Here is a 17,397-nt window from a genome sequence, read left to right as displayed (position 1 = left end):
AAAAACCAAAAGAAAAACTTAAGATAATGGCTGACCTACTAAATTACATTTCTATACAGTCAAAAATCTAAGATTGAAAAGAAAACTATATTTCATTTTCCAAATTAGACTTCAGTTTAAAAAAAAAGCTAATAAAGTTTTAACCAACTAGAACGACTAAATATTCAGCTGAAAAAATTTAATACTTCAGGAAAATTTCAGATACACGAGAAGGTAGAAAGAAGAGTACAGTGAATCCCAGTAACCTGTCACCTGGACTCAGCAACTGTCAACTCACGGCCAGTCCTGCTTTGTCTATATCCTCACCCAACATCAGCCCCCAACAACATGATATTTGATGTAAATTCTAGACTTCTTTTCAGTTTATTTATAAATACTTCAAGTCATAGCTCTCAAAATAGGATTCCAAAAAAAAAAATTCCATTATACTTAAAAAACAAATTATTGAACATGTTCCATGTGCTCAAAATTCTCCAATTATGTTATTAAGAAATAAACATAGACTTAATACATACTTTCATTAGCTCCTAAAAACTGTTGTTGCAGGTCTTCAAACGTGTCACTTCCTGCAACGTCCTGAGCTGGCAAGCCATTATTCTGGGCAGAAGACTGATAAGGTTTATATGTTACTTTATACGATTCCAAAGGTTGACAACTGGGACCTTGTGACGTACCAAATTGCTATTACAAGATGATAAATGAAATTGGCAATTAGGATTTGGCCTTTTCTTCAAAAATTATCTGAACTAAACAACTTAATTTTGCTATAGAACTTAACTGTGGTACAATTACAAATTTTAAACACACATCTTTCCTTAAAAACAGTACTGATTGTTATTTACCACTGCTCATTGAAAGTCTGCAATATATAATTTCACAAAACTTAACTGAACTTTTGAGCATATAATGGGGCCAATTCCATACATAACACTCAAGAATTGCAATAAGATTGTATATAAATATTTAAGAATGATTTAGATGATACCACTATCATAGAAACATAAAAATGCACAGATGTAGTAACAAGAACATGTGATACTCGCCTCATGTGGAATAAATATTCAGTAACTTTTGTGGAAAGAATAACATTTTACAGAGCTGGTAGTAAAAGAAAATGACCACCATCGTGTCACTCGGTGACACAGAATAGCTATGGGCAAAAAGAGGCATTCATTGTCACTGAGAAAGTCAAAGAAGCAGCGAACTGTATGCTAAGGTCTTACTTCAGTAAACTCTTCCCGGGGGGGGGGGGGGGGTTCTTTCCTCAACATTCATCCTGTCTACTACTATATCATCACAAAAGAGAGATCAGCTTTGACGTATTTGACCTTAAATTTGTGATGAGGGCAGTGAGCTAGACAATCAAGGTAACTGAATGGTGTCATCTAGGTGATAACACTGCTTTCAAACTGTATCCGGATACCTGAAAGCAGCTTCTCACCTGAGTACAGAGAATGGAAGAAGCCAGAAGCAGCAGTAAGATGGCTACTCTTTGGCAGTCTTAACTTTTAATGTTTAGTTAACTGTTCCCACCAAGTTTCTATTTTAAAATTCTCATTTAAGATGATTTAATTAGCTCAACAGAAAACAGCATGACTAATTTAGCACGAGCCTGAATAAATGCATTCTCTGAAATGTCTGTACTTAAATCTGACCATTGCACATACATACATTTCTTAAACACACACAGACACAAATTCTTGAAAGTCAAGTTCTTACAATACCTGAAAATGATTCCTTTGAGGATCCGAAAATGTAATTACTTTGGTTGGCTGGCTATTAAATTCCTGCTTCTGACCGTTGGTATATGGCCTAAAGTTTTCAGGAAGGTGATATAAATCAGTCTGTTCGTATTTACTCGGGGGACTATAACCACTTCCACCTTCGTCTCCACCTCCTTCAGGATGGTACCCGGGGTGCTGGTCTTCAGGTCGGCTTTGATTCTCTTCCCAAACATTGCCACTCTTCTCTCCAACATATATATCCCGAATTTCATTATAGTCCTATTGGAGAGCAATAGTAAAGGAAAAGCACTGAGACCTGCTCCCACCCTCGAAGCCATTACCACACCAGATACTTACATTTACACTCTGAGATTTAGGCAGCACTTGATGCTCATTCCAGTTCATCTCCGATTGCTCAGAATGATGTGGCCTTACAAAAAGTCAGTACTTTAGATCAGAATCTATCATTTATTTGGACAGAGACATCCCAAAGAACCCCAAGATTTTAACATGTTTTCCCTCCAAACTTCACCTTAAAGTTTAAGAACTGGTCTACAATTTTATAATCACATACATTATCACTGCCTGTAGAGAATCAAAAGAAACAGACTTCTAGAATTGTGATTTGCAGGCGAAGGGGATGTCAGGTCCTTACCTTTCCTCTCTGCCATCCTCACTGCAGTCCGAATAGTGGAGCTCGGGGGAGGACAGGTCATCATCCAGCATGTCGTGAGGCAGGTCTGTGAGTAACTGCTGCAACTGGGACAGGAAAGTCAGTCAGTATCTCACCGACTCGAACACAAGATGCCAAACCAAAGCTGCCTTGGAACGAGTGATTTTGACTCCAGAAGTCAAATAAGTTCCCAATTTCTGCATTTAATAAATGTCTTAAATTCCACAGGAATTATGTTCATCATTGCACTTGGGGAAAGAGGAATACTGAAATAGTAGGATTTACATTAGAAGGCTTTACTTTCTCCTACAAAGGTATTAGATTTAAGTGCACATACAACAGTATTTTAAAACTTCTTTATGCAAACACAGCAAGTCATAATAATGGTACAATCACTGTATCATGTTATCACAGGGCAGATTTGAGTCTCAGAATCCTCCTGTTCTGCCAGTAACCAGACCTGGAAGACTTGACAATCAGACATCCCCCAGGGAATGTGAGGAGCCAGATGCACTTTGCCCAGGTGGTGAGACCAGCAGCAGCAGCAGGTGGCCTGGAAGCCCTCAAAAGCTCTAACAATAGGATAGAAAGCTTTTGGGGAGTGACGAATTAGTAAACAAGCATCTAATTCCAAAGACGAAAAGATACACAATACTTGGATCTTATATAAACAGCTGACTAAAAAGAAAGCTGTAAGATTCAGGTTTTTACAGACACAGCACTCTCAAAAGCTTAACTCGAAAACTGACATAAAAGCATCTGACTTTGTTCTCCAATTTTTTTCTAGAAAAAAACTCACATTTTTAGCATTTTGCCTTATAAAAACTACATAGAAAAAATTCACTCAAGTTTCAAGATAAACTGTGATAAAGAGATAAATGAATTGCCTAATTTGTTGAATTTCAATATCCATCTGTAAATATCTTTCTTCAAATCCCAATATGTTGACTTAAAATTTGTAACAATCAGAAGATTCAAACATTTTCCTAAATATTCAGGGGACTGCTTATGATGACTTCTCTTTAAAATTAAGCACCAGTTAAATTAGCAAGTTGACTGAGTCCCTCCAAGTACATAAATCAGTCCCATAAAATTATGCGATGAGTGAATTTTAAAGATATCAAATACTCTATGAAAACTTGGAGGGAAAAAATGAGAAGCTCCTTAGTCTTTGGCAGGTTTCCGCCCCCCCCACCCCATTTTTCTGCTATTAGAATAAAAGAAATGAAATGCAGCTATTAAACACATCTGAGTATTATATCTATAGTCAAAAAACTTCCTTAAACAAAATACATATGGTGAAAGTTAAATTAAAATATTCGAAGAAATGTCTGAAAGGAATGCCCCAATTGTTAACTGAGTTTTAGTGAAATCAAATTTGGGAGTGGAAATGGGGTACGTGAGGTGGGGAAGGGGGATATACAAATCATATATATATTTCTATACATATAAATCAGTTTCTAATATTCACCAGATTATTTTTTAAAGGTGTTCTTGATCTATTTGGTTCTTTAAAAATGAAACAAGAGGAAAATATTCTATTCCAATGAAAAGTAATCTTGATACTGATATTAACAACCAAGGCCCTGACTTACTGGCTAACTGCTCACGCAGGCAATTTAAAAATCATTTTGAGAATTAGCCATATCAGAATTGACCCAAAGACATAATGAATAAGAAACAACACTAAAAACAAAACAGAACACATCAACACGTCAGGATACCACATGTGTAACTCAAGAGAAAGGTAGCGAAGTGATTTTACAAAGACACAAAATTCACTAAGAAAAAAACACCTATGAGGTCTTTTAAAAGTAGTCTAACCTATTTTGTCTATAATTACATATCTCTGCCTTAAGGAAAAAGACTATACCCACATGTAACACAGGGAAAAAGAACAACATAGATATTTTATACTCACATCAAGTAAGGACTCCTGTACAGAAGAAATATTTTCTTCTAAACTGTCAGTGAGGTTCAAGTACATAGCTGTATAACTCAAGGGAACCTTGATAGGGACATCTAAACATTTTTTTAAATACATTCCCCGCCTCACAAAGATAGAAAAAGCTACACATTAATTAAGCAATTCTTTGCAGCTTTCTTTGTGACACCACAAAATTAACAAAACTGGCATCCACGGAGGAAAATTAATTTGAGCTTAAGCAATAAATTCATCAAAATGCTCCTGGAACCACAGGCCAACTTATCAACTAGCAAGCTCATCTCAATTGTATTTAGTGTTTTATAAAAATATTTACAGCTATACTAACATTTTTAAATCATTTCATTCACCTTCAAAAAATTTCTCCATCAAATTCTGTGGCATAGCTGGGCCATATTCCTTGGCTTCCACCAACTCTGAGGGCAGAGAGAGGCTAAGCGAGCTGAGTCCTCCTAATAAAGCCTTTCAGGAACAAAAGCCCACCCGCTAGGCTTCCACTTCCAGGATCAGAGTGCACCCTCCTCAGGTCTACTGTCAAATAGATTTTGCTCTTGGTCATTGAGCCTTATGCCATAAAACACAAAATTACCTTATCAACTTAGACATGCTACCAAACAGAGAATTTTAAAAACTGTATTTTCCTCATTAAAGATCCACCCAACTGCCAAATACTGATTCAAAGACAAAGAAAACACTCCTTATAAATGGCAAGAGTTAATCCCACTCATTACTTCCAAATTCATCATACTGCTTTCTGGTTGCAGATGCAATCTTCTCAGCAGAACAGTACTGAGTATCAACTGAGTTTAATAATCACAGATCTCTCCCCTAGAAAGAAGATCATTTGCCATTCCTAAGTCTGCTACCGAAAGGCATTCAAAACTCTTCAATAAGCTGTTCTCCCTTCACTATCACAGGTTTGCTCCCGAAAAGTAAAGAAGAAAATTAGGGTATTTTACTCAAAGAATCTCAGCAACAAAACACTTTACAATAACCCAAATAGAATATCCAAAAAGCCTAGTGTAGGGGGAATGTAAAACAGAACAGGTAAACCTTTCATTAGCGTTTTTCGGCTTAAATTAATCAAACAGATTGTCTTCAGAGTCTATAATCCTTGAAAGTCATGAAAGCAAGAGCTCTCAGGTTACAAACCATACAGTCCGTCTTCTCCCCAGAGAAGAGTAGCAAATGGAGTGGCCAACGTTCATCTGCCTTTTGAAATGGTTATCCCATAAGAACACTAAAAAGATTCTGATATTTAAAAACATGAATTATTAAAACAGACTCATAGACATAGTGAACAATCTTATGGTTACCGGCGGGGGAAAGGGTGTGGGAAGCGATAAATTGGGAGTTTGAGGTTTGCAATTATTAACCACTATATATAAAAATAGATTTAAAAAATTTCTTCTGTCTAGCACAGTGAACTATACTCAATATCTTGTAATAACCTTTAATGAAAAAGAATATGAAAATGAATATATGTATGTGTATGCATGACTGGGACATTATGCTGTAGACCAGAAACTGACACATTGTAACTGATTGTACTTCAATAAAAAGTAAAAATAAAAAATAAAAAATATGAATCATTAAATAATGCTTTCATGGATACACGCTTAGTAGAATCTCCATTTGAGCCTAAGAGCCAAGTTAAAAACACCCCTGAAAAGGCCCAACATGGGATTGATAAAGGGTCAAATAACTTGGCAGCTAGAGCTTAGTCTATGAATTATACTATGTGCAGATATTTTTAAATGCATTCCATTGTTGAAACAAATTTTATAATGTTAGTAGGGAAGACTCTGCCTCGATTGCCACACATCTGAAAAAGAAATGGAGCAACATTTATTAGGCCAGTACCGGCTATGCAGCAGGTGACACGTAACACAGCTCTGGCCCAGGAGGAACACTGGCAGTCCTCCAAGCCAAACCTCTCGCTCTAAAGGTGTGCAAGCCAGGGCCCAGGGAAGGCAAGGGGCACGTCCACGAAAAGTGAGCCTTCCCGGCCCAGGGCCCAGCCCCGGAGCCTGCCTCTCTCCATCCCGACTCCTGTTTGCTTCTACATGACATTTAGTGGTCACGGGAAGGACACTTATTTCTACCTGCTTGTATATGGTCAAGCATCAGTCTGCTGGAGTTCAGTGTTTTTGTTCCCACTGTGGCAGTTCCCAAAACAAAACAAAACAAAAAGCAAAAAACCTGTATATTATGGAAAATATTTCAAAGGCACAATCTAGATAAAGTATAAGAAGATGCTAAAAAAATCAAAAAAATATGTAATATGAACACTCAACCATTTGCATCTTTGCTTTTCTTCGGTGATAACAAGGAAATTTCACTAAATAAGTCAAATAATACACAATGTAAACAAGTACTAACTGTACAACTCCCTCTAGTGGGGACAAAGTAGCAAAATGTTTCCTAAGTACATCAAACAAGGCAGCTAAAAGTGGAAGAAAGGCTATGCAATCCAAACTTAACCCCTAAAACACGATTCCAAGCTCAGCTGAGCTTATTATTTTATTAGAGAAATAATATCAAAACTAAGAGGGACTCGGACCAGTATTCCCAGGCCCAAGTTTCTGTCTGCCAACTGCTACTCAAACCACTTACCTTTCTACTTAAGATCATTTCCCAAGTTTCAAATTTATCATCACTAAATAAATGACCATCAGCAAGTATTACCTTGATACCACAGATTACTAAGTACTTCTACCCCAATCTGCCGGCTCCAAAATATATATACATTTATACATGATTTTACTATCTAGAACCAAGCAATAATCACAGAGCCACTTCTGGTGACAGTGCAGAGAGTATATGTATGCTCCAGCAAACCGTGAGATCCCAAATGACAACCCTGCCTTAAGCTGTGTCTTTACCAATAACTTTGATGCTTACAGCAACCACAACGACAACAACTCTGTGTAACAAAACAGCCAGTGATGAACTCCCAAAGTACAGTGACTTTAGGTGAAAAATATTTTGCAAAAATCACATTGTTACACTACGGATGAGTTAATAAAAGAACTTTTGAACTCCTCTGGGCCAGCTTTACAAGCAAAAGTTTGCCTAGAATGCTCTGGATGAGGTCTACCTAGCAGCAAGAAGGACAAGGACACCAGTAGTTCTCAGACGGTACAGAAAGTAATGTGCTCCAGTAAGTTGTGAGGACTACACGTGATATGAATATTAATTGATATGATACCATATCTCCACGGTATGACCACCCTCCCTCACCTGCACCCTATTCTGCTCTGTTCACCGCGTAGGAGATGGAGTTTCCGGTGAAACATGGGGTGAGGCTGTGTGTTATGCACTCCTCTGCTGTGCCTTGGCACACAATGTGAAACTTTTACCAATACACCATTTACAACTGTAGCAATTTAGAAATGATTATAGCGCCTTGCTTTTCTGCAAAATTCCTGGAGGTTTGTTTCAAAATCTGGGTCTCTTTGTGGTGGTCTGTGGCTGGAGATTCCACTGGTCTAAATGTCCTCTGAATGTTGCATCACATTATTATATCCTTTCCTTTTCTGAAGATTAAATGCACTTTCTCCATTTATTCTTCAGTGCAAACAATAGAGGGAACAGAAGGAAAAGGCACCATCATCACTGCAGAGCTGCTAATTTAGGATGGTACGTAGGCTGGAATGTGATCTTGGCTTACTCAATGACTTATGGACATAGTCCCAACTGACCCCGAAGCACCAAAATCAAACACCTCAGTAAAGCATGTTGTATAGCAATGCGCCGTTCATACTAGACGGTCAAAATCAGGATTATTCTGCCATTTACAGAAACGGGATCTCAAATCCTTAGCAGGGTAGACCAAGAGTCAGACATGGCCTGCTTGGCCAGCTCTACAGCACATCCCTGGGATGCAGGCATTCCTCCTATATAAATGAACTGAATATAAAGTGATCCAGTAAGTAGAGAAAGCAGTACGCATTAGCCCACTGCTAACATGCCAATCTACCTGGCAAGCCCAAAGCTACCAACCAGGCTGGCATGAAAACACCATTCTTTCCTTTAACCTCTTAAGGCTGTAAACTATTCTGCTATCACAGGGTCAGGGAGATTGAGGAAGTTGAACAGGCTCCTGGACAGGAAAACAAACTTAGGTTTGATCAGCCAATTTATTATTTTAACTTGCAGTGACAAAATATAAATACAGCTGAATTCTTATAATCTGGAATTTTGTTGCTGAAACTCTCTAACCTCTGATCTCACATCTTCCCTTGTAGCAGTTTCTTTTTAAAATAGGTAAAAACACTTATTACCATGGAACACTTTTTATTAACAGGAACCATAATCTTCATGTTAGTCAAGTTAGCTAAATGTTCTTTTCTTCCACTTTGCTACAAATGCTCATTCTCAGATACTTCATCTCTTAAAAGTGCCTTTTCCTCTGGAAATCCCCTACCCCAGCAGATAATCTAGCAAGAAGTAATCCCAATGGCTACTTTGTAGATCATCTAGAATTAACTGCCTCCTTAAGTACCCTCCTTTAGAATTTTCACCCCACTATACGCCTGGCAGTAAGTTCTAATACCCTACCCATCTTTTCCAGTGAAAAAATCACCTGTCAGATTATATTTTCTTCTTTTTTAAAGTCTACTATAATAATCACTTAAACTGATCCTCTCAAGAATCCCAGTAGCTAAATTCCGGCAAACTATCCAAAGCCATCAGGGTCATGAAAACCTCAAGCTGTGAGTTCACAAAGTAAAAGAAAACCCTCACCCCAATCCTTGCCACAGCAGTTGTTGTGAAGGCCCCTGTCAAAATCCGGAAACCCTGGAAAGGGTCACAAACCCCAGTGCCCTCAGTGATCTGGCAGAGAATTTACAAGAGGGAAGCTGGCAGGTCCAAGTGCACAAGCCCATGTCTGGGGGTGGGGACTGTGGCCAGCTGGGAAGGGAAAGCCAGTGCTCAGCTCCAGCCCGCCTGCTGCCACATGCAGACAGGCCACGTGCAGACCAGGCTTAGGACACTTCAAGACAGGCCAGAAACTCTGGATTGTTATATGAAATGTTTTAATCTTTAAATAGAGATTCAATGTTTTTAACAACACTGTGCAACCAAGTAATACATGTCTATGGACAAAATCCACCAAGCTGCCAGCTTTGTCTTGACCCTAACTCTACTGCCAGCCTTTTGGGCAACTGACCCTATTCCTTGCTTCCTATTAAGACAAATGATCCACACCAACTATTAAAAAGGATTATTTTATATATTAGAAAATGGTTCCTATCAAGCATAGTCCCAGTACAAAAACCTGTTATCACAGTCAATCAAGAAATTTTACTCAATTTACAAATGTTAGCCACTATATATAAAAGTAGATTTTAAAGTTTCTTCTGTATAGCACAGGGAACTATGTTCAATATCTTATAATAACCTTTAATGAAAAAAATATGAAAGCAGATATATGTATGTATATGCATGACTGGAACATGGTGCTGTACACCAGAAATTGACACATTGTAACTGATGGTACTTCAATTTAAAAAAAAAAAAATTTTATTCAAACTAAAAACAATCATAACAAGCAGATGGACTTCCACCAACTGCCACTATTACTATGGAGCTAAGAATTCTGTTAAACACACACACACATAAATAATACAATCTCCTCCTCACACTCCTTTTCTCCTTTAGTCTACTTACACAACACAGCATTCAGAAAGACCTTTCAAATATGTGAGCAGAAAACTTCCCTGCCTAAAATCCTCCACCAGTTTCCTGCTGCTCCTGGAATAAAATACCAGCCTCTTCCTGTGACATACCACGATCTGGTCCAGAGCACCTCTTCCCCTGCCTCCACCACGCACCCCTTGCTAACACAACCCCAACACCATTGCCTTCCGGCTGTTTCGCAGATACTTAAGGTCTCTTCCTAACTTCCAGGCTCTACACTCAGGTGGTGGCCTCGAATATTCCTCCCAGATCTTCTGTGTGGCGCTCCTTCTCATGGGTCGTCTCAGCGCAAACATTTCCTACTCCAAGAGACCTTCCCCTGCCAGCTCCCTACTGGTTGCTTTAATGTCACCCTATTTTGTTCCCCTATCATTTATCAGTGCTAAATCGCCACTCACTCAAAAGCCTTTATTTTCCTTCATGTGCTTTGCTTGTTTCTCATCTGCCTCCACTGGGGTGTAAGGTACCCGGAGCAGAGAACCTTGCCGGACTCGGTCAAGGCCAAGTTCCACACACGCAGGCCTCTGCCTCCAAGGCTAACCACTACGTCAGAAGTGAAAAAGCCTTAAAAAATCTAACCAGTTATCTGATGGCATCACACACAGTTGCTTCACTCTGGTCACAAAAAAAGGGAGCAGTCCACTTACCCACTTTTTAGAAGTCCAAATGCTGACCAAGTTTTAGGGGTTTCAAAATGACACAAAATGATATAATTTGAGTCAGGAAATAAGATTAAGATTGGGTTTAGAATCTTTTTTTCTGAGTAACCTACCTCTTTCTCCCTTTCATAGTCTTCTTGGTCATACACTTCGTCTTCATTTTGTGTCTGCAGTGCCACACTGCCGAAGTCCAGGGACATGCTCTTCCTGCGGGAGCAAAAGATGTTTGGTTTCTACATATGCCATAGAATTTCCCAGACTCAACGACACAAGAGATGCCATACAAAAAAGACAAAAGCAGTTGGGGAGAATAGGCAACTCATGTAGAACAAATGGTTAGTATTCCAAATATAATGAGAGTCCTTACAAAGTAATGGTGATTCACAGAAAATAGCTGTATGACATCAATTCATGACAATGAAAATAATGCCAAAAGCTGATAAACCTAGGACTAGACCTTTCTAGCAGTCTGGGAAAGTATAACCTAAAACTTAAGATTTTTGTCCACACAAAATATAAGAATAATCTAAAAACGTGCCAAAACAAAAATTTTTAAGAATCCGCAAAGTTCCTAATTTGATGTATTAAATATGGCACAGGTAGCATCCTCCACAATTTGCTTCATCTTTTAAATATCACAAATCCAAGTCATGTTTTACAGAAAGGAGAGTCACTAAATCCTGAGTTAATGACTGCTGCCCAAAAAACATTTACAACCTGGTAAACTCCACAGGGCACACAAGAAAACTATGTGCTAAATGCCCTGCTCCTATACTTGATAAAATCAGGTTCTAGCAAAAAATACTCAGGACAAACAAAAGTAGAGGATGTGAAGCTATATCACTGTCCAAAAGCAACAGCGAGACTTCCCTGGAGAACAGTCACCGCTGTGGTACAGTTGGCAGTCAGAGATGGGTTCCAAGTACTCACAGTCAAGAGACTGTGGATGATTTGAGTTACAGGTAGGGATCCTGACACTACACAGAAAATACCCAGAATTTCAAAAGCTCTGAACAAACCTGACCCAAAAAAGTAGGCAGGTGTCGTCAATTACACAGCCGAATACTGCCCTCTATCCAGTCCACTATGCCGCATGCGAATCACGTGCACTTTGATGTAAGCCCAGGCCACAACTCAGCCACTCACTTTTCAGGCTCTAAAATGTCATTAAATTGCAAGTGAAATCAGCTAAGACCGGCAATCCAAACACATTTTACCATAAAGGACTTCGCTTCCTCGTGTTAACAGTCAAGAACTAAGAGCACACACTTTTATGTAAGCCAGTGGCTCTATAGCAAAAGATATTCCGCTTCATCACATGTAAGGTGCCCATGATTGTATGACAGTTGTTTGTATCACTCTAAGCAAAAGATGTGGCCAATTAAAGCATGACACATCATTAATTTTAAAACGCAGCCCAATTTTGTCCATGTTAGAATGTGAAAAGGCCAGGGGTGGATATATAGCTCAGTGGCAGAGCACATGCTTAGCATGTATGAGTTCCTGGGTTCAGTCCCCAGTACCTCCATTAAGAAAAATAAAAAAAAAAATTTGAAAAGAAAGTGAATTGATGAAATATGGTATTACAGATTAACATAAATATGAATTTCATTGCTGAAAATCCCCATATGTCAAGTTTTTGTTTGTTTATTCCAAAGACTGAATTATGTTTCCTGGTCAAACTCTAATTTGCAATCCACCTTCTTTATCCCTCCCTCTCAGGTCCCTACACCCAGCCCATCCCTTTCAACTTTATGAATTCAGACTCCTCACATCAACTAAACCCTTGCAGCCTCTGCTTCTTAGATAAGACCTGCTCCTTTCTGTTCCTGTGGCGGGGCTACATGGAGGAAGGGACACATGTACTTTCACCGAGAGGGAAAATAGAGGAGCTTGGGGAATCTAAACATTGTCTCTCCCTGCAACTATTAGAACCCTCTTGATTACCAGCATACGATGGAGATCTGAATGCGGTAAAGAGCCTATATATGATGTAGCTAAAATGGTGAGGGGAAAACACTCACACAAGCTCATGTCTCTAGGGTTTTTTCATTATTGCAAGTGAACGTCAAGTCTACAGAATCTACAGATAATGAAAATACTAGCCGATTTAAATCCTGGCTCCTTAAAAGAAATGCAATTAAGCTGGATCTTAAAAACATCCTTGAATACTCCAGGCAGAAATAATCTTTCCTGCTTTCAATTCTCATGATATTCTCTGTCTTTCCCTACATTTTATAGTTAAAGCCAGAATATGGAATTTGGGTTACTTTCTTTTATTAGGTAAAAGAAGGGAGGGTTTTTTTTTTTCCAACCCTTCACTAACCTGCCATCAATTCCTGTTTTAAAAAAAAAAAAAGAATATTAAGATTTACAAGAGCCTTTTGCTAAATATAGCTATTTTCAATAAAGAACTACTTTTTTTCAGAGAATAATGAATTCTACAAGGTATTTTCATTTTCAAGTGAATGTATTTTTTACATTTTAAGAGAGTGTAAAAGATCAAACTGTATCTTTTTTTGAATGGCATTTTAAATCCAAACCATGTCATTAAGGAAGAAATCTGAAAATATCTGAAGAACAAAATCTCTTTCCACTGCGGAAGAAAAGGTACAAACTGGCTTTCCTTCTGAAAAGTACAAACTACCAGAGGCCTTAAGAAACTATTTAGGCATAAAGGGAAATTTGATAAACTTACTGTGGATTTAAAAAAAATACTAAAAAGGTAATTAACTAAAACTTAAAAGCTAATACTTTTCTTCTGCTTATTAATCACTAATTACCACTGCTAGCAGAGACTTTACTATAATATTCAGAACAGTAGAAGAGGCTGCTTAAAAAAAAGGCAAGAAAACAAACAAACAAAAACAAAGCGTAAATACAGGACAGAAATAGACTCATAGACAGAGAATACAGACTTGTGGTTGCCAGGGGGGTGGAGGGTGGGAAGGGATAGACTGGGATTTCAAAATTGTAGAATAGATAAACAAGATTACAGCATATAGCACAGGGAAATATACATAAAATGTTATGATAACTCACAAAGAAAAAAATGTGACAATGAGTGTGTATATGTCCATGAATGACTGAACAATTGTGCTGAACACTGGAATTTGACACAACATTGTAAAGTGATTATAAATCAATAAAAAAAGTTAAAAAAATACAGTAATGAGTGTATAATACATGTCTATATTTCATATGATGAAAAAAGCTAAACATTGTTAAATAAATGTCTAGAAAATTCTTGAAAAAAAAAAAAAAAAGCAAGACAATAAACCCAGAAGCCATAAAGGAAAAACATGACAGAAACTTAACCACAAAAAAAATAAAATAAAATCTGGATAAGGCAAGTCATCATTAACATGTCAAATAAGATGTATAAAAAAGAGCATCACTACATCACTAACAAAGTTAAAAGATAAAATAATAACAAACAATGAAGACAAATAACAAGTTTATATTGTATAGCACAGGGAACAATATTCAGTATCTTGTAGTAACTTATACAGTGAAAAAAATATGAAAATGAATATATGTATGTTCATGTAGAACAGCATTATGCTATACACCAGAAGTTGATACATTGTAAACTGACTGTACTTCAATTAAAAAAAATATAAATAATAATGAGAAAAATATTTGCAAAACTCAGGACAAAGTCCCAATGTACAATTCTCACAAAGAAATGAGAAAAAGGCAACTCAGTTTAAAATGGGCAGCTTATATGATGTTTCATTAAAAAAAAAGAAATGTAAATGCTCAATGAACTTGAAAAGAACCATAAGCTCACAAAGAATTCAAAGTGTCATTTAAACAACGAAACATGACTTTCAACCACTAAATTTGAAAAAAAAATTGGTTAACACCTAGTGGTGGCTCTTTTATAGGAAACAGGCATCTTCATGAATTACTGATGAAAGTATGAACTGGGAAAACCATCTTGAAAACTATTAAAGCTGAAATATCAAAAAAAATTTACCCTATTAAAAGTACTTCTGAATAAATTTGGCAATACTATGTCACTAATAAAGATAATGAAACATTTCTATGTATATTGACTGATTAAAAAATCAAGATGCAGAATAAGTGTACAAAAATAACAAGCTGGTTAATGCTTTCTTCTTGGATAGATAACTTTTTCTGAACCTATTAAAAAAAAACTATGTTCTGTCATTTTGTTACACTCACATGGGAAGGGCTCAGTCTCAGTACTCATCTTATTGTGCCCGGTTATGTTTTCTTTGCCCTCCTTGCAATGAGAAAGAAGATGGGTATTTAAAAAGCAAAAGTAACATTGTTTTGTCTCATCTATAAGCACTCTGGAGCAGAATTAAAATATATAACTCCCTCACACTTTGCACACAGTAGGCACACAACAAATATTTGCTGAATGAATACATTCCCTTTGCTCTATACAGATTCATTATTTCAATAAAATTTTACCGAGCACCTACTGTGTGCCAAGGCATATCCTAAATGTATCATACATATGGCACCAGCCATGGGAAGCTTATAGTCTCTTAGGGAAACAATGATATAAATTAATAGTTACAATGATACCTTGTAATACATTCTGTTATAGAGGAAAGTATAAAGCACAAATTAACTATGCCTAAAAAGAAAACGCTGACAAGTTTCACAGAAAGACTGATTTAAGATTAGGAATAGAGCGTAAAGGACACAACACAGCTGTAAGTAGTTAAGAATGAGTGCACTCATTCAGACAACCTGGGCTCAATTCTGGCTCTCCCGTTTATCAGCTGTGCAAACTTGCACAAACTGTTTCCATTTCTTCATTAATAAAATGGGGGGTCAAAACAGGGCCCACCTCAAAGACTGGTTATATACAAGATTAGTGTATATAAAGTGCTTAGGACTGCGTACCAATTAATACATTTTAGTTTCGTTATTATTATGATATGGTTACTGATGAAGAGAAATCTGCCAGCTACAAAACAGGTTCAAGAAACAAAGGTGAACGTGCAGCCTGTGGGAAACCTTCCTTTAAATAATGCAAGTTTTTCTGGGATGAAAATGCCACTTTCTTCAAGATGCCCTCCCAATTCTGTTCCCTCTGTGAAATTAATCACTCTTTCATACCTTCAGGCGACATTTTTTATACTTTTATATGGCTTCAATTTCGGCCTCTTATTGAGTGCATTCACATCTAGGAAGTGCATATAAATTGTCACACATTGTGAAGGATATGGCGAAATTCAGTTTAAATTAGACTCAAGTTTATGGCTGTAAGATAGAAAAGGTTAAGCGCCACAAAGCGGGGAAGGAAAGAGGGGTCGTCTTTAAGTACCCTGGGAGTTAGGAAATTCTACTTACATACTAGCTTCCTTTCCCGAATGGAAATGGCCGGAGCACACTAGCCTGTTTCAGATTTTCAATAACCTGGTTTAGGAGGCCTATTTATTCATTTAACAATTACTTGCCAAGCCCTGTTCAAGATTACAAAGTTCACCGGGGTGTGGTGGAGGGAAAGAAAATAGACGTATTAAAAAATGATGACAAGAGTCTGTGATCAGTGCTACTGACAGCAGCTTGGACAAATAGTTCCAGGGTACCCAGAGAATGCAGTGAGTAGGCACCCACAGGCTGAACGAAGAATAAACCAATGACCTTACCAAGGAACTCCGTTTGGCGTCAACTATAGCACAACAAACAGGTACCGCGAGGCCGAAGTTGCACGGAGCCCAGGATGCCTGCGGCTGCTGGCTTGGGCTGCCAGCGTCACGTGCACCCGGTCAACACACGTGCACAGAGCACCCACTGTGAGCCAGGCACGGGGCCACGGTGACCGCGGCGGGGGTCCCCACGGTAGGGTCTCAGGGCTGCTCTAGCAGCCTGCAGGAGGCGAGGAGGGCTTCCCAGACGCCACTTCTAAGTAGGGTTGGGGTCTGGACGGCACTTCAAAGTCAAAGGCTGAGCCCCCACCCCCACCCCCGCTCGCGAGCAGTCCCCCACGGCGGGATTTGGGGAGGGGGCAGGTCAGTCCTCCGGGAAGCCTCAGCCAGAATCCCAAGGACCCCGCACCTCCTCCTACCCCAGGCCCAAGCCCAGCCGCGAAGTGAAACTCACCGGACGCCACGGACGCTGACACCGCGGAGACTCCCCAGCTCCGGCCGAAGACCAAGTGGTAGCAAACCCCCGCACCTGGCGGATCCCCCGCACCTGGCGCTAATCCGCTAGCTCCTTCCTAATCACAGCCGAACCACGGGGCCCCGAGGGCACTGAGGAGCAGCCGCCGCCTCCAATCGCTGGCTAGAAACTGGCCCGGTGGGCGAGGCCATGCCGGCTCGGGGCCGGGCATGAAGGCGGAAGTCTCCGCCTTCCTCAAGCTAGGTTGAGAAGTCGCCTGCAGTTGCAAATACTACAAGGCTGTTTAAAAGCGGGCGCCAGCGGTGGCGGGAAGTTCCTCCTGGGCGCCCATTGGTGGATTCGTCAGCCAATTACGAAAGGGTCGACTCCAGAGGGGCGGGTTTATCGGTTGCATGAGGAAGCCCAAACACCTGGCCTCCTGCTTTTGCTGACTCTCCGGTTTTGCCCGAGCCCCCGGCCCCGCCTCCCACCACAAGGCGTGGTGACTCATCCCCCCTGCGCTCCCCGCTCCTAAGCCCCAGTTCTCAGCTGCAGCACACAGAACCCACACTTGCCCCACCGAACCCTTACCTTGGAGGT

General features: G+C 39.2%; 1 protein-coding gene across 6 annotated transcripts in view; it reads right to left on the bottom strand.

The window, feature by feature from the left end:
- The window catches only part of CEP152 (centrosomal protein 152), a 105,814-nt gene extending 88,630 nt beyond the window's left edge, over positions 1-17,184 (bottom strand). For 5 of the 6 annotated variants that reach the window (XM_072962488.1, XM_031672801.2, XM_015237233.3 and 2 more), the window contains exons 1-6: positions 16,798-17,184; positions 10,821-10,914; positions 2,380-2,483; positions 2,082-2,154; positions 1,725-2,003; positions 516-681 (exon numbers count right to left, since the gene is read on the bottom strand). In XM_072962488.1, the coding sequence (XP_072818589.1) occupies positions 516-681; positions 1,725-2,003; positions 2,082-2,154; positions 2,380-2,483; positions 10,821-10,907 (709 nt within the window). In that variant the 5' untranslated portion in view covers positions 10,908-10,914; positions 16,798-17,184. Of the gene's footprint in view, positions 1-515; positions 682-1,724; positions 2,004-2,081; positions 2,155-2,379; positions 2,484-10,820; positions 10,915-16,343; positions 16,418-16,797 lie in introns of those variants that run through there. The other variant, XM_072962487.1, reaches the window with a different exon arrangement.
- Positions 17,185-17,397: the final 213 nt, after the last annotated feature.

The sequence above is a fragment of the Vicugna pacos genome, chromosome 6, assembly GCF_048564905.1.
Source record: "Vicugna pacos chromosome 6, VicPac4, whole genome shotgun sequence".
Classification (NCBI taxonomy): domain Eukaryota; kingdom Metazoa; phylum Chordata; class Mammalia; order Artiodactyla; family Camelidae; genus Vicugna; species Vicugna pacos.
The sequence above is the reverse complement of the archived record's forward strand: the minus strand, read 5'-3'. Positions and strand labels throughout refer to the sequence as shown.